Source organism: Brassica napus, chromosome C6, assembly GCF_020379485.1.
Source record: "Brassica napus cultivar Da-Ae chromosome C6, Da-Ae, whole genome shotgun sequence".
In the NCBI taxonomy this organism is placed as follows: Eukaryota; Viridiplantae; Streptophyta; class Magnoliopsida; order Brassicales; family Brassicaceae; genus Brassica; species Brassica napus.
Genome location: NC_063449.1, coordinates 19757629 through 19768250, shown reverse-complemented (window position 1 = coordinate 19768250; position 10622 = coordinate 19757629). Strand labels below are relative to the sequence as shown.

At 37.6% G+C, this 10622-nt stretch overlaps 1 protein-coding gene across 3 annotated transcripts; it reads right to left on the bottom strand.

Moving 5' to 3' along the window:
* Positions 1-5093: 5093 nt before the first annotated feature.
* On the bottom strand, positions 5094-7464 carry BNAC06G11830D. 3 transcript variants are annotated; one of them, XM_013821143.3, is made up of 5 exons: positions 7120-7464; positions 6820-7051; positions 6312-6464; positions 5539-6222; positions 5094-5380 (listed from the first exon to the last, which is right to left on the bottom strand). In XM_013821143.3, exons 1-4 carry the CDS (start codon positions 7345-7347, stop codon positions 5558-5560), a joined length of 1278 nt encoding a protein of 425 aa, XP_013676597.1. In that variant the 5' UTR covers positions 7348-7464; the 3' UTR covers positions 5094-5380; positions 5539-5557. The 3 variants fall into 3 exon arrangements, with proteins under 3 accessions (XP_013676597.1, XP_013676596.1, XP_022551881.1); XM_013821142.3 differs by lacking the exon at positions 5094-5380 and having other exon boundaries at positions 5412-6222; XM_022696160.2 differs by lacking the exon at positions 5094-5380 and having other exon boundaries at positions 5412-6222; positions 6820-7046; positions 7120-7376.
* Positions 7465-10622: the final 3158 nt, after the last annotated feature.

The window sequence follows — 10622 nt, the reverse complement described above, 5'->3', positions numbered from 1 at the left end:
CCAAGAGAAAACCTGCTAATGGATGATATCAATCAAATTACCTTAAGGAGTGAATTTACTCTCTTAAATAAGAGATTCAGTTGTAGTATTTAGGGATCAAATTCACATGGAGTGTGGGCACACAATAAACTCAAACAATTCGCGATTAAGCTAGGCTAATGGAGTATAAAGCAGTAAATATAGTAAATCAGTGGTGAACATGGCAGTTTTTCGGTTGATTGATGTTGTAAACAATCTAAAAAATAGTTAGATATAGGGTTTCAGGTAATTCGGATTATAGTGATATAGATGATAATGTTTTCAATCCTAGAACACGAATTCTAAATGCAAAGTATTCCAGCTTCTGCGTGGGAATAAATCCTATTGACTAAGTCTATATCTCAGTCGTCGCTTGTTGATATAGTTTGAACGTTGATAGATCCTATGTGACTAGCGTCGCTCGATGTTTACCTAGGCAAGCATTATCGAGGTGTTTGATAGGTTCACTAGTTTGACTAAATCAGATGTCGCTTGTTTCTAGCAATCCTAGCTCAAGAGAATTAATTCAGGTAAAAGACTATGCTTTCGCGTGCGCCTAATTATCATAAGTTCAAGGTTCTAGTTAGCTACTCTAGAACACAAACATTAATAGGAATTCCTTGAATAAAATCTCTATTACCTTAGCATATCTATATTTTGGGCTAATCCCTCATAACCTTACTTCTAACCCTCAGGAGATCTATTCAGATAGTTGTCACAGAAATCATAGATGAATAGATATGTCATATAAAACAATATGAAAACCAAATCCAAAACCAAAGAAGTTCCTGAAGGACTCTGAAGGATTTTCTCCCTTCTCTCAAAACCTAAGACTATGAATAATATAAAGTGTAGCCGTCAACAATGACTTAGAAAACACATAAACAAGGTTTAAGGTCGGCCATGGGCATTCTAGTACTTTGTGATAACTTCTGGGCTTAAATCGGTCATGAAATAGGCTCGGCCTGTCTTCTGAGATCACCGTTGATAGACGCTAAGAGTCTGTCGTCGATCGACATTCCTTCATCTCCTTGACAGTTTCCTCTCGCGAGGCAAACATGCCACTCTTCAGTAAATCGGACATAACTTCTGATATATGAAGCTGATTGACCTCAAACAGGTGGCATTGTAAATATAACTCAAAGATATATCTTGTGTCAAAAGATGAGCTCAATTGCACCCTGGGAAGGTTTCCATCCATAGCTAAACATATGATGCGTCTGTGCAACTCTAAACCTCTAAACGCTCCAAAATCACCAAATTTCTCCAAAATATACTTGAACCTGAAAAGACTCTAAAAAATACTCCAAAAAAATATAATATTCTCTAAAAAGCACATATACCATGCTCTAAAAGTGGAAAAATTCATGGTATATCAATGGACCAGAAGGAAAAGCAATCAAAGTTGCTAAAAGCAGCAAAACTAGTAATCGAAGTATCAAACCAAGGTAAGTGTCTAACATCACCTTTAGATACTGGTTTAAATGTGTATATTCTTGGTACAGGGATATCACATGAGAGCCATATGCCTAGTTGCCTACTGAAGTTCCAAGGGCCGAACCAGAACATGAGCTCAACCAAAATCCTCACCACAAGTGGAAACGAAATCTGAACAAAGGATTGTTCAAGTGCCAAAATCTGAGGTAACTTTCACTCTAGATCATCATGCTACTATGAATTCCAAGACAAGATTAATGCACTTGTCTTATCCAAGTAAAAGTGAAAGAGGTACAGGAAACCAAGGAAAGTACACTGCCCAAAAGGAAGAAACACCAACCATGATGTTTCCACTTTCTGATCAGGGCTCAAGCGATTTTGAATTCTTGTAATTCCAATCCGCCATAACTGAGGTAAAACTTTCCAGTGTGACATCCTTATTCCCTCTGTATTTATATATGATACACTTGTTCTTGTAAAAAGTGCCAAAAGCAGATTGTAGATTAAGTTTGAAGCAAGTACAAGAGATCACTCCGGCCACAGCTGACATTAAGGTTTATTGTTCTTTGTTCGCATCAGTTTATAAATCCTTTTACTTTGGTATAATACACTTGTCTTTGTCAAGATGTTTTGATCCAGGAATAACAAAAGAAAGAGAACCTAGGGGAAGAGATCCCACGTTTATAGAAAGGCACATATTCAACCTTATTTGTGCAAAATAGAATGAAGAAGAAGCTACAGCCAAGAGAAAATCATACTTCAACTTTTTGATGCAATCAAAGTAAGTATCAACTTTACATATTCTTTTTATAAATCTTCAACCACAGATATAATGCACTTGTCTTTTCCAAAAAAAAAAAAATTGATTCAAAGATAAAACAAGGTCATACCAACTAAAATCTGAAGTTGCAAGAAGGGCAGCCATCAACCCAGGCCTGTCCAAAGAAGAATCTCATTCTTCATCATGCTGATGCACCCAACGTAAATTCGGCCATACCACATTCTGTTCATGAAACTCTAGTATCAGATATTATCTATACACTTGGTCTTTGTCCAGAATGTTGAGAATTTTCAGGTTGCAAAGAAGAAAAGCTTCAAAGAAATCCCACTAGATACTCTTTTGTCGCTTGCAGAGTCAACTCCAATGATGGTCAAAAACGAGGCTACCAAAAGTGTGAAGGACCATCAACTCAAGAAGATATGTGATATCACTCAAATTACCCTAAGGAGTGAATTACTCTCTCGAATAAGAGGTTCAGATGTAGTACTTAGGGATCGAATCCACAGAGACTCTAGGATTACACAATAGATTTATAGTCTTTGAAATAAAGCTAGATTAATAGGTTTTAAAGCAGTAAATGAATTGGTGAGCAAGGTGATTGCTCGATTGGTTTGATTTGAGGTTGTTAACAGTTGGGGGAATAGCTATATTCAGGTATATTCTCAGGCATGATAAGTAAAAAACTTAATTTGGGTTTTTAGGGGTTTATTGATATTAATTGTTCTCGAATTCAAACTTAGATATAATCTGATAGATTATCTAATCTGGATCTCGGATTTTAACTCTCGTATGTTAATCGCAAGAAAGTATCGATCGATGATTCGTAAAGAATATCGATCGATATACCTTTCAAAAGATCGATCGACAGAACTATCGTTGCGTCGATCGATTCTTTTTCCTGAAAGCTTTATGGACAGGTTTGATTAATATTTTCTAACTTATTAGACCAACTCTCGTGTGTATCTAGTTAGTTAGATCATGCTAGTTTATTTTCAGGTATTGAGTCAAGCGATGGCTTGTTCTCAACTAATCCTAAGATCTAAGTTTAAAGGGTGATCAATCATAAACTTTGCTTTAAGAACAACTAGATGAAAAACTATATTTTTAAACACCGTAGCAACAGTTCAAGTTATTAATACATATATCAACCTATTGAGAAACCTAAATCTAACAGTAAGACTACTCAGACATATTCATAAAGCACATAGTTATGATGGTCTGAAAAATACTTAAATAAAATGAATAACAAATAGTAAGCAGTAGAGTAAAATGAAAGCAAGAGAGTTCAAGATCTTCTTTGTTTTGTAGTTCAGATCTATCTCTCCAATCTTAAGCTCTTTCTCTCCAATGGTGGTTTGTTGCTTCTCTCCAAAACTATGTCTCAAAAGGTCTCTAGGCAAGTTTGCCTCTAAAATAATACAAAACCCTAATAATAACCTAACAGGCGGCCATGGACTTAAAATGTAATTATTGAAACTTTTGTGAAACTTGCAATCTTCTAATTTGAAATTAACTCGCGGGTGGCTTCGCCGCCGATCGATGATACGAGTCTTTCATCGATAGATTGTTCTTGGTAATCGTCGGTCGATATTCTGACAAATAATCGACTCTTTCTGTTTCCAGCAAAGTCCTCAAAAAGTCTCCAAATTGCTCCAAATACATCATTTTCCTCAAGTAAGTACATGAACCTGTAATTACTCTAAATAGACTATATATCGTAGTGAATATACTTTAAAACACTTATATACCATGGCTAATAGTGAGTAAAATCTATGGTCTATCAATATGCAATGACCATGTCCAAGACAGAGGCGTGATCATTTCCCATCTTTTCAAAGAACCACCAGATGCACAATCCTTCCCCAAACTGAAACAATACCAAGATAAGACTTTGGAATCTCAAAAGAGAATGAAAACTGACTTGCTCTATCTTGGTGCAGGATGTCCAGTTTAGAGGTCAAAACTTTGTCAAGGGAGAGGGTGTGATGTGGTCATCAAATCAGTGGTTGAACCAGAGGTCAACCAAGCTGTCCAAACTGGCTACCTTGGAAATACCAGCGACAAAGCTTCAGTAAAAGAAGGATATCTTGACAATCAGAAGGAGTTTTTCCATGAATCAAATTTTACAAGAGAGCTAGCTTATCAAGGAGTCATTGAGGCTTGGAATTTCAAGAAAATCTTCACGGACAAGAAAGTTATGGATTTTCCAAGTCCTTTAGAAGGGCAAAGCTGTAGGTATTTAATTCCCACTATAAGCAGCCATGTATTTTTTTTAGCTTATGAAATATCTGAGTCAGTTTGCCCCAGCAAGAAACCCTAAGTCTTTCTAGTTTGTGTGAAACGGCCAAGAAGCAAATTTTGAATCCTATCAAGCTTTATATCACCAAGCTTGTGGTGATTCTTCACTCCATTCCATCCACTGATTTAGCTTGAGAGAGATACACATCCAGCAAACCAAATCTCATCTTCCATCCACTGATCTGGTGAAAGAGATACACATCCAACAATAGATCCCATCCGCCATCTTTCTATCTCTTTGTTTCTCTTTTTGTTTCGTATTGCATATCTTCTCATCACCAATCGCCCATCTAGTTCATATTTCATCTGAACTATATCTCGTTCTTGTTCATCATTCATCATATAGTTTATCCTCTGTTTCATCATTTAAAAACCATAAAAAAATCTTCTTTTGTTTCAGGTAAGAATTGCACCATCGATCGCCCATTGCTATCGCCCACCCGATCATACAGGATCGATCCAGTCTAAACCTCAGTCAAGCCTTCAGTACAGTCTGAATCCCAGGCTATATCATTTGGTAACAGAGCCCAGGGCTCCTGAAATTCAGTTACCACTAAGATTTTAGAAGTTTGATTTTGCTTATAATAATCTTTAAAGACAACGCGTACATTTAGATTTTAGAAGTTTGAGTTTCTCTTTAAAGAGAAAACACCAATTTGTAATACACAGGTTAATGAAATAGTAAAAAACAGTCCACAAAATTGGGCCGTCAGTGACAATTCCATCTGTACATGGTCTGCATCGGCTGTGGTAAGTGTTCCGTTACGGACTGACCAATTACATTCTCCATAAACAAAGGTGTGCATGGACAAACACAATTGGGGGCAGACAGACCATCTGGCAGCTCTAGATACACCAGACAACACTTGTATGAATATATGGAATCAAAACAAAATTTTATAGCAACCGCATGTGCAAGACAAAGTAGTCTTTGACACCAAATAAGTGTTTAGCTTTTGCTTTGCTTCTGTTTTCTACGCACAAACCATAGTCAAAAGACTTACCTCATATTTAGAGATCAATTTATATGATAGCAAGACCAGTTTTCAGGTAATCCAAGAAAGAGAAAGGAAGACGAAGGATTTTGTCCACTTCTAAGGAAGTCTTCATAAGACTGGTCTTGATTTGGTCTCTATGTCTTCCATCTGAACTCATGCCTCTGCTCACCACCAGAGATACATTACATAGCCATGGAACTTCACAAGAAAAAACCAATCCATTCCTCTCATTCTCCATTAAACCCTTTTTATAGGCTTTACCGACTTTCCTAACATACTTTCCCGTTGTTACACCTTCAATTGATCTGTCCAAATCTGAGATGTCTGCATCAGAGTGAAGGTTCACCACCAGAGTCCCATGCTCATGGTGAAGTCTTTCGCTCAGAGCTTTCATGAACAGAGAATTGGAATCCCACAGACTGTGTGGAAAAATGTCTGCTCCATCATAAGCATCCATGAAGATAATGTCATAAGAATTATTTTGGTTATTGAGAATGAATTCCTTAGCCTCTGACTCGTAGAGGAAGAGTCTCTCGTGGATGCCTCGCCACATCACTTGGTCAATAATGTCAGGAGTTGGTAACGCACGTTTCCCCGTTGCTGTCATGACAGAGAATGCAGGGAAGCCCATTGCTCGAACTGACTCTGAAATAACTACCGGGTCGATCTCAACTATGTCAACAAGAGCACCTAGAAGACGGATCAAAACACCACTCACATAAATTAACATAAGAACGAGTGATGGAAAGTATATAGTAGGTACAAAGAAAAGTTCCTACCAAGAATGTGATTAGCTAAAAACAACGGTAAGCTTCCTCCACCGTGACCAACGCATAATATGCGCATTTGTTTCTTCCCAATAGCTGCACTCGTCAAATCATATTTCGAAGCTGCTAGAGACGTCAATCCCACTGAAACCATGCTCTTCAAATCTGTCACAATTAAAAAAAAGCAGTTCGGCTTCAAAAGAATCAAAACCATTGTTGACGCAGAGAAGTAACAACAATATTATGTTATAGTTAAAGCAGAGAACTAGCAACAATATGAAACAGCGTAAACAATTTGAACTGTGTCAAGTCAAAGAATAATGCAGAGAAACTTTATCGAATGGGAAACAGAGAACCTAAAACATGATAAGTTGGCGGCAACAACTAATAACTGAAAAAAAACCTATTAGCTTCATTCACTTATCTAGTTTCATCTGAACAAGTCATGTTCTGTTGGGTGATTCAGCAATCAGCATTTGGTGGCAACAAAGAGAGCTCGAAAGAGGGTTAATATAATTACATGGAACAGCAAGGCAATGAGGGTGTTGCATGTAGAAAATGGAACTCGGTTGCAATGCTCTAAAAGCAGCCATGACTTTCACAGTGCTTTGTCGAGTATCATCGTTGAAGCGAAGTGATCTCCATTGATATCCAAGTATCTTAAACTTCTCATTCTTAGCTCCGTCTCTTCCCATTATCTCCATATACCTATTATCTAGCCATCCTTCAGTTTCTGCCCATGATTCTCTACTCTACATAACAACAGAAAGCATTAGAAATCATCTAGAGCTAAAGAACTGATTCCACACCGGATACTCACAGGAAGAGAAGAAGGGTGGGCGACGACGGAAACTACACCGTTTCCTCTGCTCGAAGAAGATTGTGAAACGGTGTGACCGCGTTCGTGAGGGTCCCACCATTCCTGCGAGTAGAACCAGTCTCCTTCGTCCTTCACGCCTACACGGAACGCTCCTCCGCAGAGATGCCGTAGATAGGACTCGACGCTGCTCAACCGCCGCGTTAACGAGAAACGTTGAATCGAGTTCATCTCAGAAAGACCCCAAAATCTCAAACCTTTGGAATTGTCGGCGGCCTTTTGTTTTGGGGTTACTGTAGAAAGTTTGAAGACCGTAGATTCTGATCAGCGCTTTTTTTTTTCTAAGCAATTTTTATTAAGAATTTAAATATAATAAATTAAAGACAGAGCTTGTTTGGCGAGGGAATCAACTCTAACATTGGGATAAATCTAAACTGGATAGCAATAAAAAAAATGAGTAAGTTGGTGAATGTTGTTGAGAAGTCAGCAATCTCTAAATGTCTTCCATGTGATTTCACTAAGTTTCTGAGAACTTGAGAATCAAAGAGAATCAAGAAAGATTTAATCTCACGAAATCAATAAGACAACAAAGATTCAATCCTAAAGACCGTTATTTTATACAAAGAACAACTTTGATAAAACTGAATAAACTTTTTATTAACTTGGTGATTAAGGGTGCTATTTACAATGGACGTCTAGGAGCTTATATAAGGCTCAGAGACAAAGGTCCCAACGTTCTAAAACAAATAGAAAAGGAAACAAATCAAGCAAAGTAACAAAATCGAAAAACTAGCCGTTGGAGCCCTTTATGGGATTTTGGCTCCAAATGAGAAACTTGATTCTTCTTGAACCTGGACGGTTTTAATGGATAAGAGAGCTTCCTTGGGACCTTCCTGGGTGCTTGATAGGTTTTGATCTCGTGCCTGATCTGAAGAGAAAAGAGCTGTTGGACATTAATGTCGGTTTGCTCCAAATAAGGCAGGTTTGAGTAAATGAGGATCCTCATGATCCAATGGTTGCTGGTGCATGGTATGAACTTGCAGAACTCCTCCTGGACTCCTATAATATCTCCTGATTGGTTGAAATGATCTTCTGGTCGCCAATGTCTGGTTTGAAGCTGATTGAACCGGTTAGCTTCCAATTGAGGCAAGTGTAGAACTGGATTGACCGGTTTTGGAGATTGGATCATAACTTCATAATTCCATGGCCATTTCTCCTGATCTTGGGCTTTCTGAAAAGATGATAAACTCCTCTTGACTCTTATGATGGGCTTTGCTTCAGGCCGCTCCTTACTTGAGCTTAAATCTCCTTCTAAAGTCGGGTACTTGCAGATGGACGGGATGGAAAACCTCTGACTTGTAAAATTCATAACTTCTTGATCCGTGAATATTTTGGACTGATTCCAAATGGTCTGGACTCCTTATTGAGTGTAGAGTCCATTAAAATTTGTCTCGTGACTTAAACCCTCCTTGTTTGTAAGATACGGCATTTTTAGTGCACATGTGTTCTGCTTGGCGCCTTGGCTGGTTGAGTAGGGCTTTGGGTTGACCTCCGGTTCAGTTGCTGATCTGATGACCAGATCATCCCCTCCCTCTTGACAAGGTTTCGACCTCGAAACTGTATAATCTGCACCAAGATAGAGCAAGTCAGCTTTCATTTTCTTTTGAGATTCTAAAGCCTTACCTTGGTATTGTTTTGGTTTTGCTTTTTTAAGCAATATGGACTGCATTGTCTCTTGAACAATCTTCTGGTCCATCACAAGAGTCACGCCTGGTGGTTCTTCTTCTTTAAATTCTTGCTCCTTAAGTCCTGTTACAACACCCTTTGACAAAGACAAGTGCATTATACAAGAATTTGGAACCAATAAATCATATTGAATAAAACTATCACTTTTCAAAGATAAATCTGTTTTCTTTTCTAGTGATGTCTCTATCAATACTTGTTTACTTGGACAAACTACAGCAAAGTGTCCTCTTTTATGACATCTATAACATGTTTGATCTTTTAAATTTTTAGAGTTAGAAGACTTACATTGGCTTGTTGTCTCTTCTTTCTTTGGGCTTAGAATCTCTTTATTCCTTAAGTCATGGACAGCTTTTGATTCCAACAAGGATGTTGAGTTCATATCTTTCTGGACATCAGGACCTGTCTTAACATTCTTGGACAAGGATAAGTGATTCATACCAGTGGGAGATGATTTATAAACAAATTTATCAAGTATAGGACTTACCTTGGCATTTCCTTGAAGAATTGGTTTGTCTGATTTTTCTTTGTGTCTGGCCAATGTATCTGGGCTGAAAAGGTTCTTCTCCATGGACTTTGGGACCTCATAAGGTTGGTATTGATCATAGAAAACCGTGGACCTCTTGTCTGGCCGAATCTGGTCTTGATGGAACAAGCTTCTATGGCCTTCTTTTGGTATTCTTCTCTTTCCCTCTTTATACCCATGGCTTGAAAACTTTCTTGGGTATCTTTCTCTGACTTCTGGTAAGGGACGTGATGACACATATTTCCTGATCATGACATCTTTAGGATCTTCCCAGTTGGTGACAACCTCTTCTGGACTTTTACCATGTGTCTTATCTACTCTTTTCCACCATGAGTAAGCTTTTCCGGAAAGTTGCTTGATGGCATGAGCTAGCCTCTCCTTCTTTGGCACGCCATAGTATGTAAACCAATCATTCATGGTTCTTTCCCATGTTAGATACTCACTTGACCAACTACTTCCTGAAAAAGAATAAATATTAACATCATCAGCAGAGTTATAATCATGATAAGAATTATTTGAGTATCCATGAGTATAAGAAGTTTGGTGTTTGGTGATCCATGAAGGATCTGGTGGCTTGGGCTCAACATAGCCAGCATCTAGTGCATCTCCAAATCTTCTTTCTCCTTGCTGTGGTCGTTGGCCTTGTGCCTTGTTTTTTTTCTCCAGCTGAGAAATCCGATCTTGTACACCCTTCATAGCAGCCAACTGTTGTTTTTGAGAGGCCAATAAGGCTTGGCTTTGTGCTAATTCTTCCATTTCTTCCTGCAAGCAATAACAAAGATCAAGTGAAGAATAGGGAATTTATGGTTGGATCAGAATAAGAACCAAAATGCAAGCTAATTAAAACTAAACCGAGAAAATAAGCAATGTTGAACCGAAATGAAATAAATTATGCAAAATGATTTTTCTTTTGGTTTTCTTAATGCAAATCTCAAAATGAAACAATAATAAATGACAATTAACACAAATGAAAAGAAAATATGGAAAGCAAACTAATGCTGAATTTTTTTTTTGAATTTTCTTTGGATGAAATGCAACAATTAAATATGCAAATGATATAAACTAAAGCTTAAAAAATATTTTCTTTTTCTTTTCTGATGCAATCACGAAATGGACAAGTAGAAATGGTATGAAACAATAACTAGGATGATTTTTTTTGGCTTTTGAATTTATGAATGCAAATGAAAAGGAATCAAATTCAAAACAGAAATTTTTATGGGATTTTTTTTTATGGAAA

Coding starts and splice junctions, on each gene's coding strand:
- BNAC06G11830D (XM_013821143.3), bottom strand. CDS start 7,347: ATGAACTCGATTCAACGTTTCTCGTTAACGCGGCGGTTGAGCAGCGTC. Junction 6,465..6,819: donor TCATTGCCTTGCTGTTCCAT/GTAATTATATTA, acceptor TAATTGTGACAG/ATTTGAAGAGCATGGTTTCA. Junction 6,223..6,311: donor TTTAGCTAATCACATTCTTG/GTAGGAACTTTT, acceptor TCCGTCTTCTAG/GTGCTCTTGTTGACATAGTT.